This window comes from Manis pentadactyla, chromosome 2, assembly GCF_030020395.1.
Source record: "Manis pentadactyla isolate mManPen7 chromosome 2, mManPen7.hap1, whole genome shotgun sequence".
NCBI lineage: Eukaryota > Metazoa > Chordata > Mammalia > Pholidota > Manidae > Manis > Manis pentadactyla.
The window spans coordinates 116,706,115-116,723,452 of NC_080020.1; the positions used below are offsets into that span (position 1 = coordinate 116,706,115).

The window sequence follows — 17,338 nt, forward strand, 5'->3', positions numbered from 1 at the left end:
ACCAATCACCACACCCAAGGCGCTGCGGCGAGCTTAGTGCTTTCTTTCCCTCCGGTGGTCCAGCTTTCTCAGGTTTGCTTTTTATTTTCTCGGTTTCCTGTTCCGGAAGTGCGGGTGGCGCTACTGTCTTGGTGACTGTAGCATAAGCCTGGATTTGCTCTGACAGCGACCTCGCGGCCGGAGAGCCTTTTGTAGGTAAAAGGGGCACTTTTCGGGGGTTTGGAAGAGGGCGTGTTTCCGAGTGTCTCGGTTTAAACGGGGCTGGGGCAAAAGGCGCCTGGGAGTTGGGATCGGGCAGCCCCTCTTCAGATCTCTAGCTAAGGGCAAAAAAGCGCCCCTAGGCCCGAATCACGCAGGTAGATAGAAATGGAAAATGAGACCGTTCATTCATTTGTGGAGCGCACGCGATGGTCCAGGCCTGGGACAGCCCGGGTCCAGCAGGGGAGCGAGACCATGAGCCCAGCGCCTGCCTCGTGGGGCTCACAGTCTGGCGGGAGATGCAAACAGGAAAACAAGCAATTGCAGATCACCGGACAGAGGTGACCGACCTGAGGATTCAATTGGGGGAAAGCTGTTCTTAATAAAAATGTAGTCATACTTTGCAACTCTTTCTACATAGACTGATGTTCCTGGACATGTTAACTATTCAAAACAGTTCCCTCAGTTTCTCTGCTTCCAAACAGCAACCAAGGAGTAGGCGGACCCAGAACATAATTACCCTTTACGTTGCAGTGAATTCCTTGACTGTTGAATTAAAAGTTTGCATTTACAACGTAGCCCGACTATGCCTTTAATAGATCAGTTTCATAGTCAGTGTTTTCAAATAGTTTGTATATAGAAATATCCTTAAGGATCTAATAGTGAATGTTCAACTGTTACACACTGTACAAGAATGTTTGTGATCCTGTCTTGCCTACCTCTATGGTCAGCACATTCCTTTGTGTTCCGTTTATCACATACTGTTTTTGAAAAATGTATTTGTATGTGGGTTCTGAACTCTGTGAGTCCTGCAGGCTGTGGACTTACTCATCTTTGAGTCCACAGGGCCTGTAACAGTACCCTGCACTTAGAGGTCCATTAAATGTTGTGTTAATCAGTGAAAGGGCCTACTTTTTTGTCTGGTTTTGGTAATGCAGATCTGTTGTGGATATATGTGGAAGGAAAATGTACAGTACAACATGAAAACATGCCATTGATGATACAGTAAACATTTATTGACCACCTACTGTGTGCAGGATGCTCTGCCAGGGTCGGTGAAGGATTCAGAAATGACTAATAATCAACCCATGTCATCAAGGAGCTAATAATCTAGTGGAGGAATTAGACATGTGCACACATGACTATAATATGAGACAGTCTCCGGTAAGTGCTGTAAAAGAAGTAAGTATGGACTAAGAGCAATGGAAGTCTAGAGGAATGGGATTGTTTTCTTACGGGAATCAGGAAAGGCTTCACAGAATAGGTGACATTTGACATGGGTAGATGGGTGGAAATTTAGTGGGCACATTCATTGGGTAGGGGATTTTAGAAAAGTGGGAGATACGAACAAGCTGGGTGATAGTACCTGGTATGTTAGGCAGCTGGAAAAATCTGGGGTGATAGGCAGGCACTTCATGTGGAAGTTTAAGGAAGAGAGGCCTGGAAGAAGTTGGGTCTGGATTTTGGAGGACCTTAAATGCCAAGTGTGAAGTTTGAATTGGTTCTTTTGGCAGTGAGGAGCCCATGGCGGCAACATCAGCTGGCTGGGCCCTATGTTTATCATGAAGGCCTTGGGCTAAATAGTAATAATCATTACTCAAATATTATTTGGTACCTACTAGTTAACTAAGCACAGTGATTGACACAGCTAAATAATATGAAATTATATTCACGAGCCACTTAAAATTTATTTTAAGCCTACTAGTAAATCCTTTAGTTAGAAAGACTTTTTAGGAAGATGCTTCTACTTAAAGCTTTTGCACTTAGAGTTAATTGAATGTGTTAAAACATTTTGCTAAAGTTGAAGTATTTGCAAAGTCATTCATGTTCAAAACATTCTTCTGTGGGAAAAGCTGAGAATGAAAATAAGTATAACTTGTGTTTACAAGATTATAGTTACATTTGAACTTGAATGCTGTTCTCATTGAAGAATGGAGAGGGAGAGGAGAGAAGATTTTTCTCCCAATCTTTTAGCAAATTAGAGATGGATTATGCCCAAGTTTTCAGTCTTTTAGCTACTGATGTTCTGAGTCCTCAAGACAAGTATTAAGGACATCTTAAAAATGGTTTAATTCAGCTCTTAGTTTTGTTAGTATACTAAATGAGGGCAAAATCAGTTTTAAGATAATCACAGAAATATTTTTTAGAATTAGCAGTTTGGGAAACAGTTTTATGTCTGTTTTATTCTTTCTGTCCTCTAGAACTTATGTTCTCTGTGGAAGATGTGATATATCCAGACAGTACATCATGATGCAAGGCAATACGTGGTGAGTGGTGTGATAGTAATGGCAGTTTTGGGAGAACAGAGAGACGAGTGAACATTGGCACTGGGCCATAGAGGATGGGAAGGATTTAGATATGTGAGGAGAGGGGGAAGTTTGTTCAGGTGGGCCATGTACATGGCTGGGAGCCCAGAACAGAGCAGTTAATGAAACTGCTCCTGGAGCCTTGCCCTGATGGAGCTTGCAGTTGGAAGGTGCAGGCAAACATGGGGGAATCAGGTAAGTAGTTGGCGGCTTGTAATTATGGTAGGACCTGCCAAGAAGCAGCACAGAGTGTGGGAGCAGGGTACCTGGCAGAGGCCTGAGGGGTGATGATAGTGACTGCAGAAAGGCTGGCAAGGCTGTAGTGGTCAGGCAAGAAGTGGTGGTGTGGAGTGGATAAACTCAAGTATATAGGAGCAGAAATGATAGGAATTTTAAAATGTATTTTTAGTTAAAGAGAAAAAGAGAGGAAAAGTCAGATAATTCTCTGGTGTATGACCTGAGGACCAATAGATGGTATCATCTGTTGAGATAAGAAACACTAAAAAAGGAGCAAATGGTGTTGTCTTGGAGGGGAAGACCAGTAAATCCTTTTAGGACATGTTATGTTGAAGTTTTGGAGTCTATGCTGAGTGAGGAGGAAGGTGAAGACAGGAAGGTGCTGGTGCAGATGTAAAAACCGTGTGTGTGGGCAGGTGACATGGTACGGTCAGGGTTTTTGGGGAACTTGAGCAAGTACGTGATACAAATGGTTAAACAGTGGGATGTTGGACTTGTCACTGTGGAGGTGGAGCAGCTTTAGGAACTGTCGGCCTGGCACTGACTGTACAGTGGGGTGGGTGGCTGACACAGGGCAAGAGGGGTTGATTGGCCACGAGGAGTTTCAGATACCACAGAGAAGTCAGCATTAGATGGATGGAATATTCCAGTAGCCTAAGGAGTCTGTCAGTTGCTCCTGAAGGTGGCATTTATGAAACTCTGTTTATTTACGTAGTGAGTTTTTCCTTTTCTTCTCTCATTTTTTCTCTTCCAACAAAGTCATAGAATGTCATTCCACCCAGGACGAGGATGTCCCCGAGGGCGTGGAGGACATGGAGTCCGACCCTCAGCTCCAGCCTTCAGACCACAAAATCTGAGACTACTTCACCCTCAGCAGCCTCCTGTGCAATACCAATATGAACCTCCGAGTGCCCCTTCCACCACATTCTCGAACTCTCCAGCCCCCAATTTTCTGCCTCCGCGACCAGACTTTGTACCCTTCCCTCCACCCATGCCTCCTTCAGCACAAGGCCCTCTTCCCCCCTGCCCAATCCGGCCCCCGTTCCCCAACCACCAGATGAGGCCCCCCTTCCCAGTGCCTCCCTGTTTTCCTCCCATGCCACCTCCGATGCCCTGTCCTAATAACCCCCCAGTCCCTGGAGCACCTCCTGGACAAGGCACTTTCCCCTTCATGATGCCCCCTCCTTCCATGCCGCACCCCCCACCCCCTCCAGTCATGCCACAGCAGGTCAATTATCAGTACCCTCCTGGATACTCCCACCACAATTTCCCACCTCCCAATTTTAATAGCTTCCAGAACAACCCTAGTTCTTTCCCACCCAGTGTGAATAACAGCAGTAGTCCTCATTTTAGGCATCTCCCCCCTTACCCGCTCCCAAAGGCTCCCAGTGAGAGAAGGTCCCCAGAAAGACTCAAGCACTACGATGACCACAGGCACCGGGATCATAGTCATGGGCGAGGTGAGCGGCATCGGTCTCTGGACCGGCGGGAGCGAGGCCGAAGTCCTGATAGGAGAAGACAAGACAGCCGCTACCGATCAGATTATGACCGAGGGAGGACACCGTCCCGCCACCGGAGCTATGAGCGGAGCAGGTAAAGCGCGTGTGTTTTCATGCAATGCAGAGGCCCAGACAGGCCATTTCTATTCAGCAGCAAACCAACCAAAAAGGCCCAGTAGTGCATTTCGGTTTGCAAGAGGAAGGAAAGCATGTTTTGAGCTGTTCTAAAGAAAAAGAGGCAATTGACCAGAAAGAAGTCAGAAAAAGCCGCTTTTGAAAAGCATTCCAAAATTACCAATGTAGGTTTACTTCAGTGAATATAAATCCATTACTCTACATAATACAGTTTACATTTTTTAATGCTGATCCAATGAAAGATCTTGTATTGGTTTTTTTATGTTATGCTTAATTATGTTCTGTATGATCATTAGGTGACAGCACTTGAGTCTTTTGGAATTGATCCATGTGTTCTTAGTTAGGAACAAACTAGTTAATAAGCAGAACTTGCTTTCTGACTTTTCGGATAAGTGGAAGTTTATTGTATGTTGTTCCCTTCTTGCTTTGTTTCCTTGTAAGATGAAATAATATTATATATTATCAACATTTTAAAAATAACTTTTAACCTGATTTTGTTGCATTGAAATGTATTCATACTGAAAAAAGTTGTATTTAAAAAAATACTACTGTTCCATTCCAGATTACATTTCTTTTTTTTTTCAAAAGACTGCATATCTATCTATCTATCTATCTATCTATATATATATACACAAGAGAATAAGGTTTCCAGCAGGCCTTCTTAAACTGGAATTCATAGGTGGGCTTGTTGAAATGCTCTGAAGTTATATGCAGAATTTTATGTGTATGTATGTTTTTCTATAAGTAAATTAGTAGCTTACAGCAGATTCTCGAGGTGGTGTGAGCCTGTTTTTCCAAAACTCTAAGAACTATTGGTTTAGGTGGAAAATAAAAAATACATAGGTAATAATTGTGCTGATGTTTATTTGTACATTCAGTGAACTCTTTATATTGATGAAGATTTGAGATTTTCCAGTTGTCAAGCTAGTAATGGTGCTTCTCTTTCTGTTTCCTGTGATGTGCTTACCTTCATTGTCTTGTGGAACTTCTGTGCTAAAAATATTTAACTGTTTGACCTCTCCAAACCAGGTCACTTATTATATGGGTTTGTAGAGAGCTGGTCTTGGCTCTTGGGGAATCAGCTCGCTTGTTGTTTCCATGGTTTTCTTGTGGCTGTCAGTCTGATTCTGACTGAACATTTTGCCAGTAAATGGTCGTGGCCATTCTCAGCATGAAGAGAGTGGCTAGTGCTCAGAAGGTTTGGGAGGAAATGAATTGTTGCCTCCTCTTGACATCCGGGAGAAGGTAGAAGGTAGAAGGAAATGTTTCCTGCAGGGATGACTGATTTCTGGTGGGCCAACGCTGACAGTCGGTAGACTTTTAAACATCTTTCCAGCATGAATTACTGGTTTTGGTCAATTTTGTACTTAATTGTTCTGTGATGGACTAATTGGTATGGTGAAAATCTTAACTGCAAAGAGTTTGTAATAGTTGTCTTCAGACTTTGAAGGGATTGTTAGTAATTCTGTCTCAGGAAATATTCTGCTGCGAACTTCAACATGTTAGCATATCTTTTTTCTGTTTGGGGTGTTATAGTTAGGGGAGTTTTGGGGTTCTGCTGTAAAATCCTAATTTCTGACATGTAGGCTTAAATTTGGAGTTATATGTTTGAAGGAACTGAGGTTCTCTATCAGTGAGTGAAATGAAGTGCAGAAAGAATTACCATTACTCCCTGTTATCCTAAACCACAACTCCTTTACTATGAAGGACTAGGCAGTTAGTTCATCTTTCTAAGTTGTTGGAGTTGTTTTGTAGTGTTGTACTCAGGGAGTTTGCCTGGACCTGCTTTAATATGGGAGCCACATTATAATCAGCCTCCTTTGAGGTCTTAGGTAGAAAAGCAGTCATTTGTCTCATGTGGACTGCTGTGAAATAAACATGGGACATAAAGTCCTAGTATACTTTCTAGAAGTATATTGAAGAAAGCCAAAGCTTCACAGATGTGCACATTAGATCATGTTAAGTTGAGGCCAGTTCTATAGTCTGTCCTTGGGCTGCTTCTCCCTTGGCTCTTTGGGGTAAGTGAATCTCTCCTTTTTCAAATAAGATTTTACAGTATTTTCTCCTCCTCTCAAATGTGATTGAATAACAATTACTAGATTGTTTTGGGGCAAGATATTTCTGGAGAAAATTTGTGAAGAAGTGGGTGTATATTTGTATTTGCTCTCCTAAAAGATGAAGGCTGCTCCTGGGAATGGGAAAAGAAACAGCCGCAGATTTCAGGCGCTGAGCTTGCTCTGCAGAGTGGTGAGGAGATGCACATCGGCACCAGGTGACTGAGCAGCGCTTGGGCACAGTTATTCCCGCAGCTCCCTGATGACTGTAGTGTTTAGGCATCTGGAAGCTAGTATTATATACATAAGAAATATCTTAATGCTTGCTAATGAGGAAGAGTCTGGAAAAGTAACCCAGACTTTTTTTTTTTTTTTTTGCTTAAATGGGTTCATCATATAGTGTTACTAATTTGATTTATGTCCAAACTGGTCTTTTTAACTCATACCCACTTAGAGGTAGCAATCATAAGTGACATTTTGAATGCAATATTCTGTTGCCTAGAGATTAAAAAACAAACAATAAATTAGGAATATCCTTTAAATAGTTTGTGTTTGGAAATACTGGCAATTACTCTGTTCAGCAGCAATGCCATTATGAATTACGTTACATTTTTTCATGTGGTTTTGCTCACTATTTGGGATTTACTGCCTAAGAGTAAACTATAATATTAGAAGTTTATCAGATAAAGATTGTAGAATCCCAAGTTCTGGCTACTTTATTTTGGACAGCTGGTATATAACTGGGGCTTATGTATATATCAAAAGTATATTATTCAGAGGAGTCTTTATTGAGGAGGGAATGATCTTTATATGAACAAAACAAATTTTTCTTTAATATCTAAGCACTCACAGATTTCTATCAGTTAAGTTTTTATTTCAGTGTATTTACTTTTCTATTTGGCTGTAGGATGAATGATATTTTATAGTTCAGACATTTTTATAGTCTTTTTGGTGGAGTCAGGCTAATATATATATAATGAAGCATTTTTTCCCATTGTGCAATTGGGTGGTTATTTCCCTTAGATTTCTGATTCAGGCACACTGGAGCTCCTGATTTCTTCCCTGATCTTTGTTGTCCTTAGTAAATAGACTCAAAAGTTATTATTATTATTAAATTCCAGCTTTACATTGGAAGGTTTTAAAATCCCTCATTCCATTTTTACTCTGAGTAAACTCAGGTGTCTCCATTTAGAGTTTTTTCCAGATGAAAACAGCATTAAATGTAAAGTGACCTGCACTCTTCTGTCAGTTAGTGATCACTAGAAGTACAACACAGGCCTATGACCTGTAAGGGTTTAGGACTCCTTCGTTATAGAACCTTGTCCTAATCTTTACTGTAAAAGCTTTAATTTGCATTTATTTGATGAATGATATTGAGAATTTTCTAGAAATCAACAGGCAATGGATATTTTAAAGGTTTCTCTGTAGGTTAAATAACAAAGGATTAACTCATTGGAAGGTCTTAAGAGAAAATTATGATAAAATTCCCTCTGTTGCTTAGCATCCAGTGTGACTTCTTTCTTTAAAGAAAACAGCAAAAAAGGTCCAACTTAGTTAACTTCTGTAAAGTCAAACGCCCCTTTATCCTCTTAATAAATGAAGGATGAGTAAAAATGTCCCAGAGAGAATAGTGCTTGAAAAACTCTTCCATGAGGTCCATTGATGTAGAAGATGAATTCAGTGAAAAGAGATGGTGTTTTTGAGTCTTTCTGTTGAAAACAGCTCTGTGTATTAATTCCTTTAAGAGAGCGGGAACGGGAGAGACACAGGCACCGGGACTGCCGAAGATCACCATCTCTGGAAAGGTCCTACAAAAAAGAGTATAAGAGATCTGGAAGGTAAGCAAGGAGTTGACACTGAAAGAAGTCATAGGATTATCTCCTTCAGTTCAGATTTTGTGCTTGTGCAAATATTGGCCAAGTCTGCAGAATAGCCTGAGTCTGTCCAAAATGCCCTTTTAGCTTTTCAAGCTAAAGCAGCCAGTAACTTAAAAAAACTTACTTTAAGATGCATTGATTATCCACCAGGAAAATCTTACTAAATTTCCTCAATTAGAAATTATCTGAGTCACTTTTTGTGACCTCAATTGCTATAAAACTATACCTTAATCATTTCAAGGTATTAAAAAAAATACCTTGGAAATTCGTAATTATGCTCTTAAATATTTACTTGTTTCAGAAAAAAAAGAGCAAAACTGTGGTCATACTTTAGAATATTGAGATTGAGATTGCTATAAACAAAAACTTACAGGATGTAACCAAATCTGTATCTAAAAGTAAAATTCATGGTCCTTAAGAAAAGCACTCTTGAGTCTGACAGATTGGGGGTCAATTATTAGTTCTTCCAACAGTGTTGTTGGGCAAAGTTATCTAACCTTTTAAGCCTCAATGTCTTTGTCTAAAATAAGGATGGTTATACGTACTGAGCGATGAGGAGCCACTGAAATCATACATGTAAAACACTTAGAACTGAGCTGAAAGTTAGTGCCAAATAAATGGTAACCATATGTATATAATTATATCTGATCTAATTGCTCTGGAGATAGGTAGAGCATATGAAAAAGCAGAAAAAGGCTTTAAAGATGAAAAATTAATGAAGAAAGCTCAGCTTGTGCTGTGATACAAAGGAAAAATATTGCATTCTCGTGTATCCCAGGTATTTTACTGGTGAGTTAAACAGTTATTAACAAGAAGGTCCCCACTTTACAGGAATAAGACAGTTAAGTGCTGTGGGAAGTGCTTTTGATAGAGCAATTACATGTTGCTCTGGAAATACATCAGTGAAAAACTCAATCTAGGGTAGTCACAGGGAGTGATTTTTTATCGATACCTAAAGTATGCATAGGAGTGCAGTAGGGGAGGGGGTTGGTAGGGGAAGACAAAGAGCATGTGTGAAGGTTGCAGTGGAGAAATTCTCTAGTAGGGTCAAGCCTGGAGGTTGGGAAATGAGTTTAGAAGGCTTTTGTAGTAATCCACAAAAGAAATGATTATACCTAGGTCAGGTAGTTGACAGTGGCAGTGGGGAAAGGTATTTATGAGATACAGTTAGTAGGACTTGGTAATGGGTCATAAGGGAAGAAGAGTCAACAGCTGTCACCTGAGGTCTTGTGTTCCCAATTGAGGGTGGGGAACACTAAGACAGAGGCAAGAAGATGAGTTCAGTTTTGGGCATATGGAATTTGAGAATCTGAGCCAACCAAATGGATTGTGTGTTAGTTAATGCGGTACACTACTGTAAAGTACAGTAAAGAGACCCCCGCTGGGGATACTAAATGCTGTGGATTAGATGAGATTAACTAGATTAATCTGACAAGTGTTCAGTGAGAAGGGGCCTGAGGAGGCGAGGAAGAGGAGGTAAGGATAGGAAAAAAGCCAAGATATAGTGTCGTTAGAAATCATTGAGGACCCATTTGAGGTTGATGGTGTTTAAGTAGAGTGCTGGAAATCTCTGGTTTAGGGGGTTTCTTCTTTGCCCTGTAGCTTGTGAAGAAGGCCAACTTAGATTCTGTGAGTTCTAATTCAGCAGATGAGAAAATAAAAATTAGAGGTATATGTACTGTAAAGGAGGAAAAGTTATTGTAGTGTGTAATTATAGCATATTAAATAATTTCAAGTTTGGATTTTGAAATTTGAAATGCCTTGAGATATTATTAAAAAAAGACATTTTGCTCCTGCTTTAAAATACCCCTTCAAAGTGTTTCAAAAAAAAGAAAAAAAGCATTCTAATTGGTGTTCACGGCAGACAACCTTGACCAGCCATTATTCAAGACCCTTCCTAAAGGAGATGGGGTGAAAATGTCTTTTGCCCATGTTTCTTGATAATAATGATAAACATTTGGTGGGATTTTTAGTACGTGTCAAAATGTCTGTGTCAAACAACCATATTAGCATTTAACTACTACTTACTAACATTGTGCCAGTGGGCAGGTGATGTGATTTCTAATTGTTTCCTCTGTAGGGGATGTTCTTCTGCCTCATAGGATTCTTGTAAGAATTAAATGTGAGTGTCAGTAAAGTGCTTAGCAGAGTGTCAAGCTCTCAGTAAGCACCAAAAACAAACAAAATCATACCATTGGGAGCTTAGAGTTGCCACTATTAGCTCATGGTATTACTACGAAAATTCAAGAGGATCAGCTAAGAATGAGAATTAACTCACTGAACTGCCAGCTGCAAAGTAAACATAACAAATTTTAAAAGCCTTCCTTAATGCCAGGAATACCTACTTAGGAAATGTAATGGGGGAGAAAAGTTCGATTCACTTATAGAAAATTTAACCAAGATTGAATATCTTAATGAATTTAAAAAATACATAGGTCAGTGGGAAGAAAACTAAAAATGTAGCTGATGACAAAGAAGGTGATGTAAGTGAATGGAGGGCATGCCATGTTCCAGCTGTGGGAGTGGAAGATGGTATTGTGAAAATACTAGTTTCTTCAAAATAATCTATAATTTTAATGTCACTTCAGTTGAAGAACTGGTTTTAGAGCTTCGTAATGACTCAGTCTTCTTTGAAATAGAAGTGAGAATGGCGAGGAAAAATAATAGAGGGAAACTTACCTAATATTATTAAAATGTTCTTTAAACACATAATAATTAGAACAATTACGTATGGGTATAGATGAATAAAAGAAATATTGAGCAACATTCAAGTGTATAAAGAAACTGCATTTATTGTAAGGTAGTTTTTCAATTCACAGGAGAAAAAAACTGATGGGACAATTTGTGAGCCAAGTGGAGGAAAAAACTGAAATTACTGTCTTACACTTGAGGGAGTAAAAAATTAAATGTTAAAAGTAACTGAAGAAAATATAAAATATTTATTTAACCTTGGGATGGGAAAGGATTCCAAACATAACACTAAGGCAGGAAGTGTTACATTTAAAACTTTAGATTTGGCCATATAAAAGTTATATGTTGCAGTAAACAGATAATATTAAAAAGAAAACAAAAAACTGAAAAAGGGTATATTATATTTGACAGAAGAAAGGCTAGTAATTAAAAAAGCTCTTCCAATAAAGTTCTACAATCCTAATTTTAAAAATATTGACATATGATGGGTTTTTATACAAAAGAAGTGAACATGAAATGTGTCATTTCAGTAGTGATTAAAAATTGCAAGTTAAGGTAAATGAGATACTTTTCTCATCAGAATGGTGAAATAAAAAATAATTATGTTGACCAAGTGTATGGAAAGGGAACTGGAATACAGTTTTGATGGTAATCTAAACTGGTACTACCTGTCTGTGGAAAAGCCTTAAAAAGAAAGAACAGACTCTCTGAAATCTGACAAGTGTGCTAGGAACACAAGTGTGTTCATGGTATCATTGTTTATGGCACACAAAAAAATGGTAGCAATCTAAATGTGATCAGATTTGTTAAATTATGATATATACATATAAAAGAAGAATATGTACTTATTAAAAATGGTTCAGGTAGAGATGTATTTCAAATAGAAAGCTGTTCCCGATTTACTACCGAGTAAAAGGGTCAACTATAGAGTTCCCTTTTTTGTTAAGACGTGTATATTTATAAATATATATTCATGTATCTATATGTTCTAACACATTTGTGAAAGGTATTGGATTGGTTATATCTCTGAGTGGTGTTATGGGTGTTTTGCTGTTATGCTTTATTTTTTTCTACAGTGAATGTATATGTATTTTCTTTACAGTAACTTCTATTGTAACAAAACTAACTGTAACATTTAGAAGTTATATCAATAAGTAATATATATAATCTTTCTAGTAACCCACCCCTTCCTACCCCCTTCCCGATGTATACACACCTACACATTTACACTTTCCCTGTCATAAAATTAGAAGTTAGTTGGTAGAGTTGATGGAAAGAGTTAATTTGTAAAGATAGAAAGTTTCTGGATAATAGTAACTTTATTAGTGGAACTGCAGAGTCTGCCAGTGTAACAAGCAATCACTCTCCTTGGCTGGACTCTCAAAGTCTGTATGGTTCCGCCTTAATTTCTTGGGCTTAAATTAAAATCTACATTACAGGTTTTTCCCAATAAGCACATCCATAGGATGGACCTTTGCAAATTTCAAGCCCCAGCAATTCAAGGAGACAGTTATTTTTTATCCTTTTTAATTGAGTCAATTTAGTATTTGTGAGGATCAGAATTAGGCAAAGTGATGGGTCACTAAGTAGCAATGCCCAAGAGTGGATATCAGAGAGATGGTCAGGGATGATACAACTGGTTCCTTCTTGGATTAGGGTCTTCAGGCTAAATTTATAGCCAAGGTGAGACCATGGAAGCCCTATTCTGGTTGCGAAGTCTTTTATTTTCTTGGCAAAGCAAGATGTGGAGGATTGGAGACTCGTACTCTCACTGCTGAAATTATCTTTATGTGGAGATGTCCACAAATTTCCCAAATGTCTTTCTTTTCTAGGACTTATGGTTTGCCAGTTGTTCCTGAACCTGCTGGATGCACACCAGAATTACCTGGGGAGATTACTAAAAATACAGATTCTTGGGCCCCGCCCCCGGAGACTGTGAATCAGTAAGTAGGTCTGGGGCAGGGCCTGGGGATTTGCGTTTTTAAACAAGTCACTTCAGCCAGTTCTGATGTGCCACTGGGCTGGTGTTTGGGAATCTGGGTTAGCAGAAGTAACTCCGTTTGTTCCTGGCACTGTGTTGCTGGTGTGGTGTTTCCTCCTCCATAGGCTCTCCTCTCTTTTCCCTTTTCCTTCTTTCATCTCCATTTTATTTTGGTCACTCTCCCATTCTTCTCTCTTGCTTTCTTCCAATAGGTGTTATACCTCCATCCCATTCATGTAGGCATATTTCCCACAGGGTAGACACACAGTAAGAGGTGAAATAGAATGGTTTTACAACAGAAGAACATTTTTAATAATTAGCCTCCTCCGCCTCCTTTTGAAGTCGCTCCCCAAGTAGGGAGAAGAAGAGAGCTCGCTGGGAGGAAGAAAAAGACAGATGGAATGACAGCCAGAGCTCCTGCAAAGAGAAAAATTATACATCCATCAAGGAAAAAGAGCCGGAGGAGGCGCCGCCTGACAAAAATGAGGAGGAGGAAGAAGAACTTCTCAAGCCTGTGTGGATTCGATGTACCCACTCAGAAAACTACTACTCCAGTGACCCCATGGATCAGGTGGTAGGTCTGAAGTGGGAGAGGGGCTTTTCATCTTGGCACTCGTGGCATTTTGGGCCAGGTAATTTTTGGGGGTGTACTGCGAGATGTGGAGCAGCATCTCAGGCTTTGTGCAGCACCTGCCAGTGGAACCCCACCCCAGTGTGTGGGGGACAACCCGCTCCCTACCCTGGTTGGAACTGCTGCTATAGATAAAAGCTGTCTTACAAAACCAAAGGCAAGTGCAGTGAAGTATCCATTTATTCTCTGTGTTACATGACACCGCTAGTCTTGTCCTGGTGGTTTTGTAAGCTCTCACACATAAGTACTTTATACAGTTTGTGGTGTGTGTATGTGTGTTTGCATGCGTAATGTTTCCCAAAATGGGAAATAAGGGAGAATTTTAGGTTGTGTCCTACAAGGCTGTTGTTGACGAGAGGTAACCATAGGAAATTTCCCGTGCAAATTGGCTGGTTTTGTGGGATGGCAGGTATGCTCACTCTTACGAGGCTTATGAGAGACTTGGCACGTGCTGCTCCAAGTGGGGCCCCTGGGGCCTGGCAGCCACAGCCTCCTCCATGGGCTCTCCCCTGTTTTCCTTTTCTTTCTTTCATCTCCATTTTATTCTTGGTCAGTCTCTCATTCTTCTCTCTTGTTTTCTTCCTTCCGATAGTTGTTATGCCTCCATCCCATTCATTTAGGCGTATTTCCCACAGGGCAGACACACAGTAATATTTACTGGTGAGATGAAGGAAGGAAGAAGTGAACATCTACAGATTTAGGGCCTAAGAGGTTGGAGATTAACATTAGATTTCTGCCTGGGATTAGATAAGAGAGCCTTCTGTTTAGATTTTTGTGAAAATAGCTTCTATTCAGACCAGATCCTTTTTCCTCGGAAACTTGAAGGGAGACCCCCTTGTCTTTGTAAAAAAGGGTTTGCAACATCTCTCATAGTGGTGTGATATTTTGCTTGATAAATTAGAAGAGGGTTTTTGGTCATAGTTCATGTGATACAGGGAAGGGAAAGCTTACATACCAAGCACTTTTTGGTGCCAGAACTTTACTCCATGCTTCTCATATTATCTTATTTAATCCTCAAAACATCCCTGGAAGATGGTCTCTGTCAGTTAAGAATATTTCTGTAAATAATAACATTTGACTAATCATGACTTAAATGAGCTGGGTTTATTTTTCTCAACAAGATGTCTGGGGGGAAGTGGTGGCCAGTTCAGTTAGTGGCTTGGTGATCACAGGGCTGTAGGTTGGTGCTGTCTTCTGGAGTGTCCGCTGTGGTGAAGGATGACCTCAGAAGCTCAGGCATCACATCCTTACGCACCTCTGTCCAGGCGCGGATGCAGACAGCAGTGTTGGTGGGGCCTTCCTCCAGGAGCTCATCCAGGGGTCTCATGGATCTTCTCTTCCATCCCTTCACCAGAACTGATATATGTCTTTGCCAGGGATTCATTTCCATCACTGCCAGAACACATTTTCACAGACTTCATGGCTTAAGACCACACCTGTTTATTATCTCACACTTCTGTAAGTCAGTAGTCAGACTTGTGTCTCACTGGCTAAATCAGTGTCAGCAGGCTGCATTCCCTTCCGGAGAGGATCTGTTTTCTTGCTCATTCAGGTTGTTGGCAGAATTCAGTTCCAAGGACCTCTAGGGTGGAGGTCCTTGTTTCCCTGCTGGTTGGCAGGCAAGGGCTGTTCCCATGTCCCAGAGGCTATGTGCATGCCTTGGCTCATGGACCCCTTCCTTTATCTTCAAGACCAGCAGCTCTGGGTAGAGTTCTTCTCATGTTCTTCTTCAAATCTCCTGCCTCTTCTGTTGTACCTCTGACTCCTTTTTTGGGAAAGGTTCTCTACTTTTATAGGCTCATGTTAGGGTGGGCACACCCAGATAACCCAGGATCAACTCCCCATCTCAAATTCTGTGAACTTAATCATCTGCAAAGTCCTTCCTGCCATGTAAGGTATGTCTTTGGTGGGGAGGGGACTCTGGCTCAGCCTGTCTTTCCTGAGATCAGGAGTTCTCTGTCCCAAATCTGAAGGGGATTATGGGTCTGTTAGTAAGGATAAAGGGGAGGATGACTGCCATGGGTATGACTCTTCAAAGTTGAAGACACTGAGTTCCAGAGAGTTTAAAGAGTCAGAGCTTTTTTTTCTTATACTTTTATGTATATATTAAAAACTCAAGTGTAGAGAAAGGCTGATAAAGCAGAAGCTAAACATTTGCCTTTGCATCTCATCATCTGGTACAGAGAGGTGGTAGGAATGTGAGAGCAGTCCCAGCATTGGAGTGGAGCTGAAGAAAAGCAGTTGCCTTCTTTTGAGATAACTGCAGATTTATGATTCACTTTAATTTTATTATTATGGCTGAAAGCTCTAGTCCTTACATTTTGAAAATTACCAAGTCAAAGAATTATGGACATTTAAAGCAATTTTCAGCCTGGGAAGAGAGTGGGCAGAAGTGAAGAACTCCTATAAGAATGCATTGCAGAGCCCCATGTTTGTGGAGTGTGTGTGTGTTTGTAGCCCTTTGTTTAAGGGCTGTGTGTTGGGGGAAGATATATAGGATATTTTTTGATCATTGGGTTAATGTGGAAGATAGACTATCAGAAGGGCAGAGTATACGCTCCCTAAGAGGGTGTAAGGGGGTCATGATTTTCCTTCGTACCAAAAGGGCATAGATGAATTGTTCTAATGTTTCTGAATGCTGGCAAAGTGCATTTTCCTGAGGACTGTAAGCCACAGATTTGTGAGTTAGAGCATCATTGCCAGCATCAAGCATTGTGTTTTGAAATGTTCATTAAATTGAGGGTCAAAAAATGGCATCTTGATGTTACAAATCTTTGATTACTTGTGAGGTCTTTTGTCTCTTTAGTATGACTATTTTACTAGAGTTTCTAATGTTGGTTGTTGGTCCTTTATTTTTCAAAGGGAGATTCTACTGTAGTTGGAACAAGTAGACTCCGTGACTTATATGACAAATTTGAGGAAGAGCTGGGGAGCAGGCAAGAGAAGGCTAAAGCTGCGAGACCTCCGTGGGAGCCTCCCAAGACAAAGCTAGATGAAGATTTAGGTGGGTCAGAAGTCACTAGACCCAGACCCTGTGCTCTTTTACTATTGCTTATTCCTGAACTTTTGGGTTGTGTCTTTGTCAGTCCGAAATTGAAATTTCCTCTTTTTCATTTTATTTTCCTTAATTACAGTCAGCAAAATACATAGCAGTGGAACTTGATTCTTTTGATCTTATTTGTCCTTAGTTATATTTGGAAGAATGCATAAAAGATCTCATTTACAAGGCATGCTAATAATTTTGTCCTTGTGGAGTTGTCCAGTCTCAGAATCAGAAGGGATCACAGTTCAGCCTCCCTTCAAAACCAGAATCCTGTTCTCCATGCCTCATTCCTCTGATGGGCAGGCATCCCCTCGTGGCCCTTTCCACTGCCAGGGTGCTTCTGGTTTGATGAGAAAACCGCAGGTGCAGTCCAGTTCCGATTTCTGTCCTCTCACAGTTTCCACAACTTTCTCATATCATGGTCTGTTTTTTCATGTGCATATTCTGAGGTTCCAAGTAGATACTGAGGTCTTTGAGGATAGAAGCTGCTTTTTACCACTTTGTGTCTTTAGCCCCTAATAGAAGGCCATGCACAGGTGAGACATTCAGTATACCTTTTCCTCATATTCCTGGCTTGTGTCTGCCCATCTTTATTGTCTCCCATGCTGAGAGGCAGTATCCCTGGTGGGTAAAAGCACTGACAGGACCAGCTGGCCTGGGTTAGAATCCCTGCTCCACTACTTGAC

General features: G+C 40.5%; 1 protein-coding gene across 4 annotated transcripts in view; it reads left to right on the plus strand.

Annotated features, from left to right (window-relative positions):
• Window positions 1-38: 38 nt before the first annotated feature.
• Window positions 39-17,338, plus strand: part of DROSHA (drosha ribonuclease III) — a 117,707-nt gene continuing 100,407 nt past the window's right edge. For 2 of the 4 annotated variants that reach the window (XM_036926609.2, XM_057496104.1), the window contains exons 1-8: window positions 40-195; window positions 1,236-1,362; window positions 2,400-2,465; window positions 3,501-4,334; window positions 8,175-8,267; window positions 12,830-12,940; window positions 13,321-13,552; window positions 16,472-16,613. In XM_036926609.2, coding sequence (XP_036782504.2) covers window positions 2,446-2,465; window positions 3,501-4,334; window positions 8,175-8,267; window positions 12,830-12,940; window positions 13,321-13,552; window positions 16,472-16,613 — 1,432 coding nt within the window. In that variant the 5' untranslated portion in view covers window positions 40-195; window positions 1,236-1,362; window positions 2,400-2,445. Of the gene's footprint in view, window positions 196-1,235; window positions 1,363-2,399; window positions 2,466-3,500; window positions 4,335-8,174; window positions 8,268-12,829; window positions 12,941-13,320; window positions 13,553-16,471; window positions 16,614-17,338 lie in introns of all 4 variants that reach the window. The other 2 variants (XM_036926608.2, XM_057496107.1) reach the window with 2 other exon arrangements.